The following is a 20,860-nucleotide window of genomic DNA, read 5'->3' as shown; positions in this document are numbered from 1 at the left end:
GAAAGGTCATATAGATAGTAAGTGGCAGAATGGGATCAACCCCAACCATCAGACCTCAGAGCCTGCATTCTTAGCTTAGAAGCATGTAGTGTGAAGTTCATGTGCCTTGAAGGTCTGAAAGGATAAAACTCAAAATGTCAGAGTTTTGAAGTTTATTGATTAAGAAGGTACCAATTGGGAAGATGGGAGTTCTCATCCTCAAATCCATTTTATGAAAATACAGAGTTCAGACTTCTTTTATGTCAAGGGAAAGGGAAATGGCTGCTTTTAGAAAAACTTGAGCCACAAGCAGAACTCCGCTAATGATTAGCATGTCTGTATGCAAGACTAAGCAGCAGTTATTAGCCAGAAGGCCCTGGGAACAACTTAGGCTTGAGCAAGATGGAGTCAGAGAGGCCAAGTACTTTACTCTGCTATACCCTTAGAATTAATATCAACTTGGATGTTTCAGAGGCAATTCAGATTCACTTTAATTCAAAACTAAACTCATGAATTTTATTCCCCCACCCTCGTCTTTGTCTTTGTTTTGTCTCATTGAATGTCATCTCCTTTCATCCAATTGCTAAAGCCAGACATGTAGTAACACTCCTAACATTTCCTTCCAGTGAAGTCAATCCTCACTCTAGTCAATCACTTAGCATGTTTAAAATTTTATCTCTTGAATAAGTTCTTGGATACCTTCACTTCCTTCTATTTCTAATTTTGGTAACCTCAGCCAAATGTTTTATCTCTTAACTGGATTACAGCTTGTGCCTTGGAGCTTCTAGCCTTATACACTTTTGGTTGACCCCAAATAGCAAAACTGTTTTTCCCTGGTTGCAGATGTGTTTATACTTCCTGAAACTCCTTCAGTGGTTACTCTCTATTTTTTACGAGGAGCTGTAAGGGTAATATCTGGACTGTGGAGATTTCTCTCGTTGGCCTCTCTTCTTATTTTCAGTGTCAGAACCTATGATGGGGCCATACTATTTTATGCTGTCTCCTATGTTGCCCCTGTGTGGAATCCAGCCCCTCTTTTCCCAACTCCAACTCATCTTCCTAATCCAACTCAAATAGCATTGTCTTGAATAAGCCTTCCGTTTGACCCCAGACCATATCAGTTCTGGTTATAGTTACTGCAGTACCATTTAGACCATATAAAACATTTTTGAATTGTACATTTTTATGATTATTTTGTGAATGCTTGTCTTTTCTTCCTAGACTCTGATTCTTTGAGGGCTGAGCACCATGATGTGTAGTCAGTACATTTGAAATAATGAACACATATTGGAGCACATGTAGTGTTAGCCAGTTGATTTTCTTCGTGAGGAAACTGAAGCTTGAACAGTGTAGCATAGTCCTTTCATAAATTCAGCTGTGAAGTTAGATTGCCTTACTAGCTGAAGGTAGTTATGTAACTTCTCCAACTCCCACTTTATCTATTCAGTAAGGATAAAATTCATACCTACCTGTTGGGTTGTGAGGATTACATACTGCAGTGCTCAATTAGTGGTCCTGTTGTCATTAGTAATGGGTCTAGGCATGGTCACTTAGCTCTGTAGTTCCTAGATACCAGTTTTTCATTATTCCCTCCATACTGAGGCTGTTTGGAATGCTTGCAAATTATTCTACTGTGAGACACAGTGCCTTTTTTTGAAAAATGGGTTTGCACAGTTTTTTTGTGTGTGTAAAGAAGGCATGTGTACATTTTTTTGTCTCCAGTTTAACCTAGTGACAAATAAGGATCATACCCACCACCTCCCCACCCCCACCCAAGTGGAAAGCATTTCTGTTATGCAAGGGAATTTGTGCTTACTCATGGGACATGATGGTTGAGTGCAAGTGTATACAGCTTTGAATAGCAAATTAAGGTCTTTGAACTCAGGTATTTTGGAAGTAAGTAACAAAGATACTTAAGCAAGGAGTGACTTTTTTTTTTTAAAGATTTTATTTATTTATCTCCAGAGGGGAAGGGAAGGAGAGAGGGAAACATGAATGTATGGTCGCCTCTCATGCATCCCCTGCTGGGAACAGGCCTGCAACCCAGGCAGGAGCCCTGACTGGGAATCGAACCAGATGATCACGGTTCGATCGAACCAGCCCCACACTCAGTCCACTGAGCTATACCAGCCAGGGCAAGGAGTGACTTTTATATATAGATTGTTTTGGGGAAATTAATCTGACTGCAGCAGTTGGAATGGGAAGCTGGATTTATTAAAGATGATGGTCTCTGATAAAATTACGAAAGTTGAGGAGAGCTGGGCTTTGTGGGAGGTAGAATGAACTTTTTTTCTATAGATTCAATTGCTTGTTGGACTTCTAAGTGGAAGTGCCTTTAGTTTAAGTACATGTGATAGGGGGAGAGAAATTTGGGATGGAAATATTGAAAACTAATTAGTATGGCAAAAAGAATAACTGAGATGCTAATACCTGGTATATATACTACTAGCAAAAAAGCTGGTCCTGCAGTACTTGCCTGTGGCAAGGATTTGTTAGCTATTCTCTATGTAGGGGAAGGTAATGAAACTACATTTTAAATAGCATGCTGTAATTGAGGATTTTCACTAGCAAGCCTAGCCCTCCTTCTAGTTAGTCTGACTTGGTGATGTTAACTGTACTCAAATATGCCGATTACCTCCGTGGTGCTTAGAAGAGGTAGATTGAAGGAGACATGATGTTACAGAGTTCTTCTCTAATAGTTTGGAGAAAAGCAGTGAATATTAAGCAGAAGATTGATTTTATAAGTATGCTACATATTACCACATTTAAAAATATATACTTTCAAAAGAAAAATAAACATGAAAATAAGCTCTTGGAGTGAACCTCAAAGAGACAGAAGATTTCCTGAGTCCCAGATTAACCACCAGCTGCGTGTGCGGGAGCCTGTACCCCGAAAATTCACTAACTCAAGTGCTTGTGCTTTTTTTCTTAACTAGGAATTGTGGTCCTTGGAATAAACAGAGCTTATGCCAAAAATTCATTCAATAAAAATCTTGTAAAAATGGTGAGTGTAAAGATGAAATTGTTTGCTTTTAGTATTAAGCTATAGTATTGACATCAATCTGAAAAATTTACCCCTTTTTTTGTCTTACCCTCCTTGTTTCTGTTTAGCTCTCAAAAGCTGTGGACGCTTTAAAATCTGATAAGAAAGTACGGACTGTAATAGTCAGGAGTGAAGTTCCAGGGATATTCTGTGCTGGTATGTAAATAAGTTTTATTATGAAATTAAACTGTAGTCTAATTATTCCTTAAATAGCCTATTTTCCATTATAAAGTGTTCTGTAGTTTGAATTCTATCACCAACAATTCCTCTTTGTCTTTTTTTACTGGTTTACAAGGAAAAAAGATGGCTTTGTCAGTATTAGAAACTTTTGTAGCATTATAGATTGTTTTGGGAGTTGAAAAAATAATTTGATCCATTAAAATGTTTGTTTGTAGTACATGGATAATATTTATGAAGGTTCGTCTAGGAAGGAAAAACTGGGTTTCCTATCCACAACAGTGTGTTCTGTATTAGTGACTCAAAAAAATAGTTGAATCGATTAGCTCTAGATGCTGCAGTACATAGTGTTAAGTATCATTTGCTTTGAAGGTTGGTGTTTGTAGTAATGCCTACTTGAGTTCACAGAATGTATTTTAAGATTGGTATCTATAGCCGTGAAAGATAAATGTTTTTTTCCCATTTATACTGCATACCAAAAGATAAAGTGTCCTGTGTTTTCCATATTTTAAGTATTTCTAAGCCATGAGATAGAATGAATCTGTTTAAACTAGTAAGAAATGTAGATGAATATGATTAAAAAATGCTGATAACGTGCAGTATCATTGTAATTTATTAAAAGGAAAGGAAGGTAGAACTTGACTGAGGCATAAAAGTTTTCTTTCCCCCAGTAAAAATATAAATGGGATAATCCCTTTGAGGTAATCAAATGTTTGAGGGAACGACATACAGTATTTTATTCAGTAAAAAGTATTTATTGCCCTGGCTGAGTGCGGGCCTGCGAACCAGAGTATCGCGGTTCAATTCCCAGTCAGGGCACATGCCTGGGTTGTAGGCCAGTCCCCGGCAGGGGACACACCAGAGGCAACCATACATTGATATTTCTCTGTCTCTCCTTCCTTTCCCCTCTAAAAATAAATAAATAAAATCTAAAAAAGTATTTATTGAACATTTAGGCTATACTCAGAACAATGCTGAGAATATGGGGAAATATTTCTAGATAGAACCATTTTAGAGATGTCTTAGTTATAAAACAGATATTCTTCAGTTTCATTCTTAAGGGTCCTTAGTTTTTCAAGCCTTAGACTCTGTGGCTTTCACCTCAAAATATTGCAGATTTTATAGTATGTAGTATTTTATAATATTGCAGATTTTATAGGGAATATTTTATAATATTCCCTGTAAATGAATTTTGGCTTTTGATATAACATAGCAGACCTGCAAGGGTTAGTTTTAACTCAGTTTTATAATGAAAGACATTCAGGTTATACTCCTCAGCTGCTCGGATGGTGAGGTTTTGCAGTGTAGGCTTTTGCTTTTACGTCTGTGTAATACCAGTAGCACTCTCTGCCTTGGTTGAGAATGCAGTGCCACTGTTTACCTAAAGGATAGTCAATAGTATGTAAGTGATGGCTGTCCCTAGTTTTTGTAAGGGTTTTACATGTATTTTCATTTTATTTCTTAAACAATATGAAAAACTTATATTGAGACAATAGAATTTTTGTGTCTGCCACTTTAGGACCAGGCAGATACTGCTCCAGGGGACTGAGTCAGATGCCATGGTGGATGGTTGTGAGGTCACTGCTCTCAGGCCCTTTCAGGGCTGCTGAAGGCTTTATTGGGAGGACTTTGAATAGTTAGGGGCCTTTAAAGAAGGACCAGTTATGTGAATACAGAACAACACCTCAGAAATTCTGTTAATGACTATAGTAGCATTACTTTCTTTCTGTTGGTAGTAGATATTGTGATTAGAAAACAGTGTAGTAACTGGTAGAATTCTTATTTTACTTATTCCTTTGCTGGCCATATGTTTTGAATCTCCATATTTATATTCTTTGAAAAAGGTTTTAATGCTTTAGTACAGTTTATACATATCTTTTATAGGTTGCCTTTTTGGGGACATATTAAGTAATGTACCAAATACTTTTTACCGTATTAGCAAGTTACCTCTGAATACTTTCCTCCAAGAGTTGATCAGATCTGCTTTCTTTGCTGTATGTGCTTTTAAACTTTTGCATGATTAAGATTATCTGTATTTTAACTCATTAAACCTGTTACTGTATTTTTTCCAAAAAAAAAAATCAGTGTTTGAATTCTAGAAAAATTGGGGCAAATCATTTATTTTATTAACTCCATGTGTATAATAGAACTATTCTTCCAAATTTCTCTGAAAGGTTTTCTTTGCTTACATGTATTTGAAACAGTTTAGTAGATCTGCCTTTATTAATGTATATAGATTAAGTATAAGCCCAGATAGATTTAAGCTGGTAGTTTATACTAGTTTAAAATATTAATTTTAATCAAGTTCCATTTATTAGTTATTGAAGAATATGGTGTTTCCATTTGAGTCTTAATTTCTATTCTGAAATAGTAACATTCAAGACCAAAATCCTCTGAAAGAGTAAACTCATTTATTGATTAGTTTCTTAGCCCTCCCAACTCCCTAAGGTTACTCATTTTCCCTTTCCTGTCAGCCCTCACAAAGCTTTGTCTTCTCTGTACATCTGTATTCCAGTGGCTTCTTGTTCATTTCCAAAAACTTAAAGTTTATGAAGCTGGCTTGCCTCAAATTTCTTGATGGGAATTTCTCTTTATCTTTGAAAATCATCTTTTGTGCTTTCTGCACATAGCCCCTAATAGGGACTCAGCATGTATTTGCTGAAATTAATCAGCCTTTAAACTGCTATGATTCACTGATGTTCTTTTCAGGGACTTTCTGTTGGGACGTGTTTAGCGGTTTCTCTGAATTCTCTCAGGGAATTCAGAGAAAATTCTGTTCGCCCCTCCTATTCACTGATAGTGTCTCTGCCTCCTGAATTTGGTTCACTTTTTCTACATCATTTTCATAATATGCTAGAAAAACATAATTAAGGACTATTAAAGTGATCCTTTTAACCAATGGAGATTGGACAGAGTAATTTCTGACTTGCCATTTAAATCTGTTATTTAGAGTCAATAACCATCTTTCACTTACAAATTTAAAAGATTTTTAAAATTTATTTTTAGAGTGAGGGGAAGAGAAGGAGAAAGTGAGGGAGAGAAACATCAGTGTGTGGTTTTCTCTTGCATGCCCCCAGCTGGGGACCTGGCCTGCAACCCAGGCGTGTGCCCTGACTGGAGCAACCCTTTGGTTTGCAGGCCAGCACTTAGTCCACTGAGCCACATCAGCCAGGGCTCACTTACATTTTGAAAATCAAATTTTAGTTTAAAAAAATAGTAGGTTAAAATATGTGAAATGTGTACAAAATGTATTTAAAAAGTATATATACAAGGAGGGGAGTTGTCCCGCTCTTATTTATTCCCTCTACTCCATTCTTCCCCTGATAAAAATAACACTTTTTACTATATTATTTATTATTATTCTAGAATTTTATTATACAGATGCATACAAATATACATAAACATACAAATGCACTCAGTAGAATGTTAAGAAACTAATGTGATAATATGAAGACTACATTATAGTGTGAGAAAGAGCCATATATGAAATGTTATGCCCGTTATGACTCTAGCTGTATAAATTATGTTTATAAATAAGATTATGGATTGGAGTGATATTTTCTTTTCTCCATCTTTAAACTTTTTGTGATAGTACTTGTTACTTAAAATTATATTAAGTGAATATGTATATTAAGTAAACAATTTTGAAAAAAATCACCAAGTATGTATGTTTTTTTTGGCTTTGGTGTCTAAAATTGTGACATTAACTGAGCATTTAAATTATTTGCTATAAGCATTTGAAGGGAAAAATTTTTTAGAAGAAATCAGTCTTATAGGACAGTTATCATGCTTTCTTTTTATAGACTCCCTGTAAGGTTAAGGACCTGATTAAAGGCATGGCTTAGCTGGAACTACTCCTGACTCACTGGGCAGGATTTTCTTTACTGTTCTAGTGATTTCTTTCTCATCTTATGGAATATGCGTTCTTTTTAAGTTCTTAAAATTTTATGTACTTACACATCATAATGGTCCATTGTTGACTGAGAAGATGCATAATGTCAAAATACCACTCTGGTTATAGTAATGTATTTAAATGAATTTTCTGTTATTAATCATAGCACTATGTAGATACAGAAAAAAAAGATATGTACATCACAGTTAATCATGGCTGTAGACAATGCATCCTCTGAGTGTATTTTTTCAGATACCATGCTATACCCTAAGCATAACTCCAGGTCAGGAATCACTCTTGTGTACTCTTTTTTGCCTGTACACCTTAAAGATACTGAGACATGTCATTTTGATAATCAAAGCTCATTGTGAAACACTGGCAATATAGTTTATATAAGAGATTGGCTTGAATGTTACTCTGCCTGCATATTCTAGAAATTATTCACTTAAAATTTTATCTGTTTCTTATACACATACACAAAAGAAAGCTGAAAATATTCTATTTCAAAATATTTCTGTAGTCACAATTTTAAATATCTATAACGAAATTATGAAAAAATCCTTTTAGTTAGGCTATTGCATTGGTTGTAAACCTGTAACCTTAGCCATCTGTTTATTTTTGTTCTTTTAGTGTTCTAAGACCATGTAGAAAGTACATACAGATTGTTTTTTACCATAACATTTTTAAAGTGAAATTTTATGAGAAATTACTGAGAGAGGGTTTTTTCCTTTGAAATTACTAAAATAGATTGTAAACAGTTCTTGGTAATTGATTCTTGTATGTAGAAGTCTTAATTGTTTCACTAAATTACACTAGTGTGAGTTTTTTTTAAAGTAAAGGTAGTTTTGCTTCTGCTTTTGAATTCTAGCAAATTGTGTTCTGACGAAACTTTTCACTAAAATTGTCAGAATGCTTTATTGAATGTTGTGTGTATTGCTCACATAGATACTGATGCCATGATGTGGTTAGATATATGCGGGCTTCTGACTAATGAAGTTACCTATTCAATGTTGTTTCAGAATCTTAGGTGGTTGTATTTATGTATTGGAATGTTAATCCCTTAGAGCAGAGATTTTCAACCTTTTTCATTAATGGCACAGGCAAACTAATTACTAAAATTCTGTAGCACCCCGCCAAACATATTTTTTTGCTCATCTGATAAAAAATAAGTATAGTTTTGCTTCATTCACACTGGATGGCTCTTGTTGTGTTGGCTATTGTTATTTTTATACTTTGACAATCTAAGGGAAAAGAGGTCAGTGCCCCTGACTAAATAGTCAGGTATTTCATGTTACAAAAATTCTTGTGGCACACAGTGTGTCTCTGGCAACACACTGTTGTAAATTGCTGTCTTAGAGAGAGTTTGATAAGTAAAGTGAAGGGATAGATACCCACAAATTCATATTAGTTTAGCATAGGGTTCTTTTGTTTTATTTCCTGTTTTTGAATTAAAAAAATTTGTTTTATTGAGGTATGAATTACTTGCAATAATACAATGTACCAATCTTAAGTATATAATTGCGTTTTGACAGATGTTTAAACAATGATCACAGTTGCCATACAGAACATGTTCAACAGTTAAAAATCTTTCTTGTGCTTATTTATTGTCAGTCCCTTCTTCTCCTCTGACCTTTAAACCTGTGATCATCTTGCTTTATCATAGTTTTGCATCTTTTAGAATGTCTTAAAAGTGGAATCTGGCTTTTTTATTTAGCATAGTGCTTTGAGGTTCACTCATGTGTTTCAGTAGCTTCGCTTCATTGTTGAGTACGATTTTTATTTTATATGCTAAGTAGATATACCACAATTTGTGTATCTGTCTAGAAGTTGATGATCATTGGGTTTTTCTGACATTTTGGCTTTTATAAATATTGCTTCGATGAACAACCACATACAGTGTTTTAGTGAATGTGTTTTTGTTTCTCGAGTAAAATCTTAAGAGTCAAATTACTATGTTGTGGTGTAACTGTTTGTTTTGTTTTATAAGCAACTAACAATTGTTTTCTAGAGTGACTGTGCCATTTTGCATTCCCTCCAGCAATGCACGAGAGATCCAGGTGTTCCACATTCTTGTCAACACTTTATATTGTCAGTTTTTTTAATTTAAGATATCCTAATGGGTATGCAGTTATACGTCATTGTGGTTTTAGTTTGCCTATCTCTGAATGACTAATAATTTTGAACATCTTTTCTGCTTCTTTTTTGTTACCTGTATATCTTTTTTTGGTGAGTGTTTATTCAGGTCTTTTGCCCATTTTCTTTTTAAGATTTTATTTATTTTTAGTGAGAGGGGAAGGGAGGGAGAAAGAGAGGGCAAGAAATATCTGTGTGAGAAAGAAACATCAATTGGTTGCCCTTGGTAAATGCCCTGATCTGGGATCAAACCTGAACCCAGTCATGTGCCCTGACTGAGAAGTGAACCGGTGACCTTTTGCTTTGCAGAAGGATGCCCAGCGAACTGATCCACACTGCTCAGGGCGTCCATGTTTTTATTAGTGTCAGTAGAGTTGTATAGTTCTTTATCTGGTATGTAGTTTATTTCCTTAGTTTGTTTTGAAGAACAAAGTTTTTTTCCTTTTTCAATATATTTTATTGATTATGCTATTACAGTTGTCCCATTCCCCCCCTTTATTCTCCTCTACCCTGCACATCCCCTCCCACCCTGCACATCCCCCTCCCACCCACATTCCCCACCCTCTTTTTAGTTCATGTCAATGGGTTTCACATATAAGTTCTTTGGCTTCTGCATTTCCTATATTATTCTTAATCTCTTACTGTTTATTTGCTACTTACCATTTATGCTACCTATTCCCTGTACCTGCCCGCCCCCCAATAATCCTCCATGTGATCTCCATTTCTGTGATCCCGTTCCTGTTCTAGTTGTTTGGTTAGTTTGTTTTTGTTTTTGTTCTTGTTTTAGGTTCAGTTGTTGATAGTTGTGAGTTTGTTGTCATTTTACTCTTCATATTTTTGATGTTTTTTTCTTAGATAAGTCCCTTTAACATTTCATATAAAAGGGCTTGGTGATGATGAGCTCCTTTAACTTGACCTTATCTAGGAAGCACTTTATCTGTCTGAAGAACAAAGTTTTTTCATTGAAATTTGGTTCATCAGTTTGTTTTCTTTAATGGTTTGTACTTACTTTGTGAACTAAGAAATGTCATTGTACTCCAGAGTCACAGACTTTCTCAAATTATGTTTTCTTCTAGCAGTTTTTTAGTTTTTATGTTTTACTTTTAGGCCTAAATATACATTTTGCAACCTATTCAGAAATTAACTCAGAATGCATCATAGGTCTCTCTGATCTGGATTCTTAGCAGAGCTCCTAAGATCCTGGAAATTTCCTGAGTGATTAGAGTACTTTTTGTATGCTAATGAGATGATTTGAGGCAGAGGTAGAGTTCCCTAGATAGCTTTGAAATGGGGACTGGTTGCTGGAAAAATCAGCCATTGGATTAGCTGCAGGGGCTCCCAACCTGTGGCTGGCTGCATGTGGCCCAAGATGGCTATGAATGCAGCCCAACACAAAACTGTAAATTTACTTAAAGCCTTTTTTGCTCATCAGTTTTTGTTAGTGTTTGTGTATTTAATGTGTGGCCCAAGACAACTCTTCTTCCTCCAGTGTGGCCCAGAGATGGCAAAAGATTGGAGACCCCTGGTAGAGGGTTAGAATTTTCAGCTCTAACTCTTTCAACCTCTTCACTTGAATTTGCCAGAGGTGACTTTAAAAATGACTCAGAGTACTCATTTTATAAGGAAGTAACAATTAGTGGCTGTAGCTAATTCATTTCTAATCCTATTTCTGCTTTAAGAACTACCTAAGTAATATTTTATGCTCTGTACATACTATTTTCCTTTTATGAAGTAGGAAGTATACATTAGTAATAACCTGCTGACTCGTCCTCTGCTTCCACTCTTGCCCCACTCTAACACATTCCCCACAAAGCAGCCAAGTGATCTTAAAAAATAATCACCTTTCTTCCCTGCTTTCAATAATTGTCAGAAATAAAATGTGTGGTGAACTGAATAATGGCCTCCTAAAGATGTCCGTGTCATAATCTCTGGAACCTGTGACCATAAGTCTCTTAGTCTTTGTCATAAATGTGTAATTCAAACATTTTACAGTGCTTTAGAAAAAAAGCACTTTAGAGACTACTTTAGTTCGAGGGCCTTAATCGAATCCGGGTGCAGAATGGCCTGTATGCTGTAGTGTACCTCGCTCCTGGTTGGCTGGATTCCTTTCTCCCTCTGCTGTCTGAGTCCTTCCCTGGGACCTGACCCAGCACCTGCAGTTGGGGAAGCCAGGTTGAGTTCCTTTGAGGACTGCAGGAAGATGTTCTCTAGATGCTGTATCTCTAACTATATTGAGAAAGTTCCCTTTTTTCCTTGTGCAGTTGTCGAATGATCCTGCAGACAGTTCTGAAACTCACAGTTGTACAAGTGTTTTGTTCAGTGGCATTGTTTGGATGAATGCTAGGTTGGAAGACTACTACTAGTTCAGATACTCTTGAGGTGTAGGGTTCCTGAAAACCCTCTATTAGAATTTCTATTCTAATAACTTAGGACTTTAGGGGTCAAACTAGGGTTTTTTGAAAGAGATAGTATTTTCATAATCTCTAAAATAAAAGTAAAGGCAACATAATACATTAAATACCAATATAATTTACTCATTTAAAACATTTGTAATTATATATACACTTTCACTTGTCTCTTCCTAAATATAAACTTTTAGGGATAGTATTCTCTTGAATTATATGAAATATCTGTCAATTGGTTTTGTTTACTGACAGATAGTATATGTTCCTAGTGGGTGTCTTTCTTGAAGTGTTGTTTTATTCCAGCAGGTGGTTACTCTCCTGGAGTATCTACCTGACCTTTTAAGGCTTATTTTTAAAGTTTCTGATATCTTCACTGAATGCTCAAGATGTTCTGTACATTTTTTTTTTGATTCTTGCTGGTCATACGTGAATACCAGGAGTTGTTCAGACCACACAGCTCCCTGTGATGTTCTTTGATGATTACCTGTGAATCGACAGTTTCAGTACAAAGTTTAAGGGATCCCCATATGGTTTATTTGAGCTCTTTATTTGAGAGTCTCTCTCCTCTCCAGTTTTCTGTCCTGTAATTCCAGCCACCCCAACCCTCATCTCTATTATCATCAAGACTGCCATGCTTAGTTTATTTAGGCCGCTCTGCCTTGCACCTCACTGTATAAAGTGCCTTCAGAAGGAAACCTGGAAGTCAGTAGACTCCCAGATCAGTCTCTCACTACCTTTTGATTATCTGAAACACAGTTCATGTATTTTGAGGGAAGAAGGGCTCCTCTGGCATCACTTACATCATCATAGGTAGAGGTGGAAATTTCCAGGCCCCTTTAGTATAGAATGATATTTATGAGTCAAGATTTAGGTGCTAATTAATCTCATTGTTCCTTGGGTTTCTTTGTTTCTAGGCCCTGTGACTAGACAGAACTAGGAAATACATAGATAAATAAATATATTATACTACATATATATATAACTCAGATATTTACACCAATGTCTGTATTTATATTTTGAAAATGTGTTAATACTGCTAACTCCATTTCCAGTTCCTCAACACAGGATTCATTCTCAGCTTCTCCCAATATATATTTGTATTATCCATAATATATTTACTCATTTGTTCAGTCCTACTGTTGTTGGTCATGGACCAGGACTAAGGGGGGTCTGCTGGACCAGTCTGGAAATGGGGTCTTGTGAAATTGTGAGAAAAGAATTTCCCAGGACTCACCCATAGGAAGATGTGAGGTATAGTGGCAAGATTCTTTGGAGAGGTACACTGAAGAGGCTAAGCTCCCTCTTGCCGTGGAAGAAGTCCAGCCTCGGGGGCCACAGGCCTGCATTTATTCCGATCAGGTCCTGGAGGATGCCAGGACTCTGATATGTAGAACTTATCTATGTCTCATTTTCCCATCTGCATGTCTGCTGCCAAGGCTCCATTGCACCTGGACTGTGACTGGTGCTGCACTTCTGCCATGCAGCTGCCACAACAATGAGTGAGAGTGTGCATGTGCAAGGAACCCCGGACTTTGTTAATCTTTGATTATATCTCCTTGGGTTTGAGAGAAAGCAGGCTTTCTGTCAGACTAACCAGTCTTCTTCCTAATTTTTCAGGGCTTGTGCTGGGTATTCCTCCTATCCAGTTCCATTCCTGGATTTTCCAGTTCCAAAAGCTGGTCTTTCCTTTATCTGCTTGGGTGGTGGGAGTTAACATACTTTTGGCTAGGATGTGGATGTCCCCTGGGGCATCTTGGAAGCTGCCCCCTCCTAGTTATCTGGTTTAATTAGCTGCCTGGCCCCTCCTTTTTTTAAGTTAATGTCTAGCTAGCTGCCTACTGGGGCACTATAATATGCAAAAAAATTAATTTCAGAATTGTGATCTATACTATTGGGATAAACACATTTTCTAACTAGACTTTAGTATTTACTTAGACTATTTATGTGTTTAGATGGAGGATATAGAGGAAAAATACTGTGTTGAAAAGTTATTTACATGGTCCTGGCTGGTGTGGCTTAGTTGGTTGGAGCATTGTCCTATAGACCAAATGGCTGTGGGTTTGATTTCCAGGAACAGCATGTGCCCGGGTTGCAGTTCCATCCCTGGTTGGGATGTGTCTGAGAAGGCACTTTCTCTCTAAAAGCAATGAAAAAATATGTCCTCAGGAGAAGATTTTAAAAAGTTATTTACATTATTTCCTCTTTAATGTAATCATGTCTTATTCATATAAAACAAGGTTAGGCTTTCTCACTTTTTGAGAAAGATTTTGTTTATTTTTAGAGAGAGGGGAAAGGAGGGAGAAAGAAAGGGAGAGAAATATCATTGTGTGGTTTTTCCTTGCACACCCTACAGTGGGGACCTGGCTTGCAACCCTGGCACGTGCCCTGACTGGGAATCGAACCAGTGACACTTTGGTTTGCAGGCCAGTGCTCAATCCACTGAGCTATACCAGCCAGGGATACCTATTCCATTTCTTTCTTAAACAAGTATCATTCTATGTATACTCTTTTGGACTTTTACCTTTGTCATTTAATGATACATCCTGGAAATCATTCTGTGTTCATAGAAATATGATGCTAACTGCAAGTGAATGAGGGGTTAGTGTGATTCTTTTCAAGATCTCAGTTGAGATTTTATCACAATTTGCTTGGCGATAGAATGATCATGATCCTGTTGGGGAGGGTGAAATGATTTGACTTGAGAGAAGCCTTCAGGTAAGCCAGAGGGCCTGGGATGCTAGATTGAATGGGAGTTTTGGATTTCAGTTGGTGAAAGGACACTTAACTTTGAGGGAAAAATGAAGCTCTGCTTATTAAAACCTTAAATTTTGATAAAAATCCTATGGCAGAGCAGTCTTTTTCATTCAATGGTAAGTTACTATAGATGACTTTGAGGAAAATTTAGTGTATGATTAATAATTTTTTTAAGATTTTATTTATTTATTTTTAGAGAGGAAGGGAAGGAGAGAAATATCAATGTATGGTTGCTTCTTGTGAGTCCCCTGCTGGGAACTGGCCTGCAACCCAGGCATGTGCCCTGACTGGGAACCGAACCGCGATCATGTGGTTCGCAGGCCTGTGCTCAATCCACTGAGCTACACCAGCCAGGGTTACTGTATGATTAATAAATTAATTATTATTTTTAGAGCAGTTTTAGGTTCATAGCAAATTTGAAGGGAAGGTACAGAGATTTCCCCTATATTCCCTGCCCCCACACAGGCACAGTTTCCCCCATTAGTAGTATCCCCCACCAGAGTAGCACATTTGTGACAGCTGATGAACCTGTGTTGACACATCATAATCACCTAAAGTCTGTAGTTTGTATTAGGGTTCACTCTTGGTTTTGTGCCTTCTATGGGTTTGGACAAATGTATAATGCCATGTGTCTACCATTATCGTAACATATGGAGTATTTTCACTGCCCTAAACATCCCCTATGCTCTGTATATTCATTCTTCCACCCTGGCAACAACTGATCTTTTTACTCTTGCTAGAGTTTTACCTTTTCCAGAATGTCATATAGTTGGTGCAATCATCCAGTATGTAGCCTTCTGAGATTGATTTCTTTCACTTAATAATATTCATATAAGTTCCCTCCTTGCTTTTCTATGCTTTGATAGCTCATTTCTTTTTGTTGCTGAATAATATTATACTGTACAGTTGCACCTCAATTTATTCATTCACCGACCGAGGACATCTTGGTTGCTTCCAAGTACTGGCCATTACGAATAAAGATGATATTAACATCTGTGTGCCAATTTTTGAGTGAACATGTTTAAACTTCTTTGGATGAATAGAAAAGAGCATGATTCACTGAATCATCTGTTAAGAATATATTTGATTTTTTAAAATCTACCAAAATGTCTTCCAAAGATGCTGTACCCTTGATGTAGGAAATTTCCCATTTTCACCAGCAGTGAATATGACTTTCTGTTTGTCTGAATCCTTGCTAGCATCTGGTATTGTCAGCGTTCTAGATTTTGTCCATTCCAACAGGTGGATAGTGGTGTCTCGTGTTTTAATTTTTATTTCACTGATGACGTATGATGTGGAGCATTTTTCATATGCTCATTTGCTACCTGTATATCTTTCCAAGTGAGGTGTCTAAGGTCTCTGGATTTTAATTGAGTTACTTGTTCTCTTATTGCTGAGTTTTAACAGTTTTTTTTTATATTTCATATAGTAGTCCTTTAACAGATACGTCTTTTGCAAATATTTTCTCCTAGTTTGTGGTATGTTTTCTCATTTTCTTGACTTTGTCTTTTGCAGAGTGGGAGTTTTTATTTTAATGAAGTCCATAATATCCATTATTTATTTCATGAGTAATGCCTTTGTTGTTGTGTTCATACATTAAATCTATAGATCACATTGGGTAGAACTGGTATCTTGACAATATCGAGTCTTCCCATCTGTGAGCATAGAGTATCTCCCTATTTACATAATTGTTCTTTGATTTTGATCATAGTTGTGTGGTTTTTGCATAGAGATCTTACACATATTTTGTTAGTTTTATACCTAAGTATTTTATTTCTTGGGGTGCTAATGTAAGTGGCATTGTGTTTTTAACTTCAAATTCTGTTTGCCCATTGTTGGTATATAAAAAAGTGATTGACTTTTTTATGTTCTGTATTCTGCAACTTTGATATAATCACTTATTAGTTCCAGGAATATTTTTGTCAATTCTTTTGGATTTTCTGTATAGTAGGTGATCATATCATTTGTGAACAGTGACAGTTTTAGGTCTTTCTTCCTTTATTTCCTTTTCTTGCTTTCTTACAGTAATACAGGCATACCTTATTTTATTGTGCTTTGCTGTATTGTGTTTTGCTTCATTGAGCCTTGCAGATCATGCATTCTCATCAACATTGAGGCAGGCTCTCCATGAGCAAAAAGATTGTGACTTGCTAAAGGCTCAGATGATTGTTAGAATTTTTTAGCAACAACATATTTTTAAATTAATGCATGTACGTTTTTTGACATAATGCTATTGCATGCTTAGTGTACTACAACATAGAATAAATATAACTTTTAAGCCCTGGCTGGTGTGGCTCAGTGAATTAAATATAACTTTTATATGCCTTGGGAAACCAGAAATTTCAGATGACTGGCTTCATTGTGATTTTTGCTTTATTGCTGTTGTCTGGAACTGAACCCACAACATCTCTAATGTCTGCCTGTTAAGAACTTTTAGTATGACATTAAAAAGGAGTAGTGAGAGAGGATGTCCTTGCCTTTGTCCTGGTAATAGTGGGAAAACTTCAGATTTCTCACCAGTAATTATGATGTTAGCTGTAGGCATTTTATAGATAGTCTTTATCCAGTTGAGGAAGTTCTCCTCTTTCTAATTTACTTCAAGTGTGTATTATGAATTGATATAAAATTTGTCAAATGCCTTTTCTGCATCTCTTGATATGATCATGTGAATTTTCTTCTTTTTTACCCTGCTAATGGATTATTTTAATTGAATTTTGAATGCCAAACAGCCTTGCATAAATGGAATAAAATTAGTATGTGGTGCATATATTTTTTATGTATTGTTGGATTTGATTTGTTAATATGTTCATGAGAAAGATTGGCCTATAGATTTTTTGTGATGTTTTGTGTGGTTTTTGGGTTAGGGTACTGCCGGCCTCATAGAATGAGTTTGGAAGTACTCCCTCTGCTTCTGTCCTCTCAAGGCATTGTAGAGAATTGGAATAATTTCTCCCCAAAATATTTGGTAGAATTTACCAGTGAACTCATCTAGGCTGGTGCTTTCTGTTTTTGAAAGCTCATTATTGACACAATATCTTTAATAGTCTTTGGCATATTTAGATTGTTTCTCTTTTGTGTGAGTTTGGACAGTTTGCATCTTTTAAGGAATTGGTTTATTTCATGGGTTGTCACATATATGGGCTTAGAGTTATTTATAGTGTTCCTTCATTATCCTTTTTTAAATTTTTAAAATTTTTATTTATTTATATTTAGAGAGGAAGAGAAGGAGAGAAGGAGAGAAATATCAATGTATGGTTGCCTCTTGTGAGTCCCCTGCCGGGAACTGGCCTGCAACCCAGGCACGTGCCCTGACTGGGAATCGAACTGCAATCATGTGGTTCGCAGGACCATGCTCAATCGCACCAGCCAGGGCCTTCATTATCCTTTTAATGTCAATGGGATACTGGTTATTTGTGTCCTCTCTTTTTCCTTATTAGCATGGCTAAAGGCTTCTTCTGGTTCTTCAAGATCTCTTTTGTTGATCTTGAAGAATCAGATTTTTGCTGTTAATTTTCTCTCTTGATTTACTATTTTCAATTTTATTAATTTCTCCTTTATGTCTTCTGTTTACTTTGGATTTTTTTTCGAGTTTACATAGGTGGAAACCCAAATTAATGATTTCAGATAATTTTTTAATGATATATACATTTAGTGGAATAAATTTTTCTTTAAGCGCTGCCTTTTCTATATACCATAAGTCTGGGTGTATTGCCTTTTCAATTTTAGTTAGTTCAAAATATTTGCTGCCATTTCTTCTTTTACCCTTGTGTTATTTAGAAGTGTATTGTTTAATCTCTGTGTGCTTTGGGATTTTCCAGTTATTTTTCTGTTTTTGATTTCCATTGTGTTCTGAGAAGAGACATTGTATGATTTATTTTAAATTGTGAATGTGTGTTTTATGGCCCAGAATGTGGTCTGTCTTGGTGAATATTACATGGGAGCTTGAGAAGAATGTGTATTCTAATGTTGGCATAAGTAATCTACAAATGTCAGTTGTATCCAGTTGATTGATGGTGTCTCTGAGTTCACCTATGTCCTTACTGGTTTTCTGCCTACTGGAACTGTCTATTTTTCATAGGTGTATGTTGAAATATCCAACTATAACAGTGGATTCTTTTGTTTTTCTTTGCAGTTCTGTTTTTTCCTCATGTAATTTGATGCTGTTATTAAGGATTGTTAGTGTTCTTGAAGAATTGACCCCTTTTTATAAAGCAAAATGTAATGCTTTTCATTATTGCTAATAACTGTCTTCACGTGGAAGTCTTCCATAAAGCTACTCCTGAAATTAATAAAGCTACTACTTTCTTTTTTTTTAAACTGTCAGTTATTTTTTAAAAAATTTATTTATTTATCTTTAGAAGGGAAGGGAAGGAGAGAAGGAAATATCAATGTATGGTTGCTTCTGGTGCATCCCCTGCTGGGAACTGGCCCCTTCTGGGAACTGGCCTGCAACCCAGGCATGTGTCCTGATGGGAAATTGAACCGCGATCTTTTGGTTCACAGGCCCATGTTCAATCCACTGAGTTACACCAGCTAGGGTGCTACTACTTTCTTTTGATTGGTGTTAGCATGGTAAATTTTTCTCTAATCATTTACTTTTAATTTATATGTTTCTTTATATTTAAAGTGGATTTCTTATAGAAAACCATATAGGTGGGCATTATTTCTTTTAATGAAATATGACAGTCTCTTTATTCATTCATTTAGATATTGAATGATACAGTTGTTATTTTCTATTTGTTGCCCTTGTTATTTTTCCGTTTATTTCTTCCACTTGATTTTTGCCTTTTGTGGTTTTAATTGAGCATTTCACATAATTTTGTTTTCTCTCAGAATGTAGCATATGAATTATATATTTTTTACTCCTTTTTCATTGTTGCCCTAGAGTTGGCAGTAGACATTTACAAACAATCTTAAGTCCATTTTCAAATGATATTGTACTACTTCCTGGATATTGTGAGTACCTAATGATATCAAAATAACCCTTCTTCCTCCGTCCCATTTATTGTAGGTATTTTATAGTTACTCCTTTTCAGGTTAAAAATGATTTTCTTTTTTCCTGTTTGCTGTGAATTTATAATTGGGTGTTGATTAGAATTGACACAAAAAGCACAAGTGATAAAAGAAAAAATAATAAATTGGACTTAAAAGCAAAACCTCATAAAACCATCAAGAAAGTGAAAAGATAAGCTACAGATGGGGAAAATATTTGTAGATCATATTCCTGAGAATTTTATCCAAGATGTAAGTCTTACAGCACAGGAAGAAGGAAAAAATCATCCAGTAAAAAAAAAAAATGAGCAAAAGATTTGAACAGGCATTTCAGGAAAGAAGCTGTATGAATAGCTAATAAACACCTGAAAAGATGCTTAACCTCATTAGTCATTATGGAAATGTAAAGTTAAAGCCATAATAGATACCACTTTCTACCCACTTAAATGGTTAAAATCAAAACAGCAGGCTAGTGTTGGTGACTGAAGAGACCCTTAGGCAATGCTGATTGGAATGTAGAGTAGTGCAGCCATTGTGGAAAATAGTGGCTTTTTAAAAGTAAAATATATATTTATAATATGACCAGAAATTCTACTCCTTTGTGTCTACCGGAGACAAATGAAACATTTATCTATATAAAGACTTGTATATGAATGTTCATAGTAGTATTTTTCACAGTGTAACTGTACAAACTGGGCTTCAGCCACTTGGTGCCCTTATATATGACCCAACGATTTGCACTGAAGGAAAGAGGTTTTTATTAATAAGGTTTCAATCCTTAGGTGCTGAGAACACTCCTGCTCTGAGCCCTTCTCTTCCATGAGACCCAGAACATCTCTTGCTCCCCAAAAAACTAAAAGCCAAAAACTATGACCAGAAGTTCCCCATTTCCTTGTCTGTCCATGAACCAGTCATGCAAACAGATCTCCATCCTCTCAGGAATGTGCCCTTGTGGGTTTCAGAGTCGCCATCTTATTGCAGTAGCACTCTCCTTCAGAATCTGGGGTGTGCTGCACTTAGTCTCCAAGTATCAGTCCAGGAATTGTGTGCCATGCTGCACTGGGCTCTAGTGGTAGGAACAGGGAGGCTCCCATCCTCAGTGGGGTCTAAGCCCTGGTGGGCCCAGCATCTCTTGGTCCCTTAAACACTCCCATCTGTGTGGGGAGTAGGGCCAGAGACTCAGAATGTCCAAATGCCAAAAGCCCAGAGAGAGAGAGCTTGCACCAATCTCCAAAGTAAGAGGGAGACTGCTTAGTACTAAATGCCCATTCCAGAAGTGTGAGCGAGAAAGAGGGAGAGCCTTTCCACACCTTTGCTTTAAAGGCCCTCTTGAAATCCCATGTGCATAGGAAGCCAGCAGGAGTGTCCAGCTTTTCCTAAGGTGTATTGGTGTCTGCCTTTTTTGTCTTCTCCCCAGTGTCTTTGACCCTCTTTTGGCTGCTATCTTTAGTTAGGGCAAAAGTTTCCCAACCATGTACAGATGCA

General features: G+C 36.4%; 1 protein-coding gene across 6 annotated transcripts in view; it reads left to right on the top strand.

The window, feature by feature from the left end:
* Nucleotides 1–20,860, top strand: part of AUH (AU RNA binding methylglutaconyl-CoA hydratase) — a 206,620-nt gene that overhangs the window by 26,313 nt on the left and 159,447 nt on the right. For 5 of the 6 annotated variants that reach the window (XM_037041259.1, XM_037041267.1, XM_037041275.1 and 2 more), the window contains 2 exons: nt 2,916–2,983; nt 3,091–3,178. The exons of the other annotated variant lie outside the window; for it this stretch is intronic. In XM_037041259.1, the coding sequence (XP_036897154.1) occupies nt 2,916–2,983; nt 3,091–3,178 (156 nt within the window). The remainder of the gene's footprint in view (nt 1–2,915; nt 2,984–3,090; nt 3,179–20,860) is intronic. 6 annotated transcript variants of the gene reach the window in all.

This window comes from Sturnira hondurensis, unplaced genomic scaffold, assembly GCF_014824575.4.
Source record: "Sturnira hondurensis isolate 20B ecotype Veracruz unplaced genomic scaffold, ASM1482457v3 Scaffold0000460, whole genome shotgun sequence".
NCBI classification, from domain to species: Eukaryota; Metazoa; Chordata; class Mammalia; order Chiroptera; family Phyllostomidae; genus Sturnira; species Sturnira hondurensis.
Note: the sequence above shows the minus strand (reverse complement) of the source record. Positions and strands in the feature narration are given on the sequence as shown.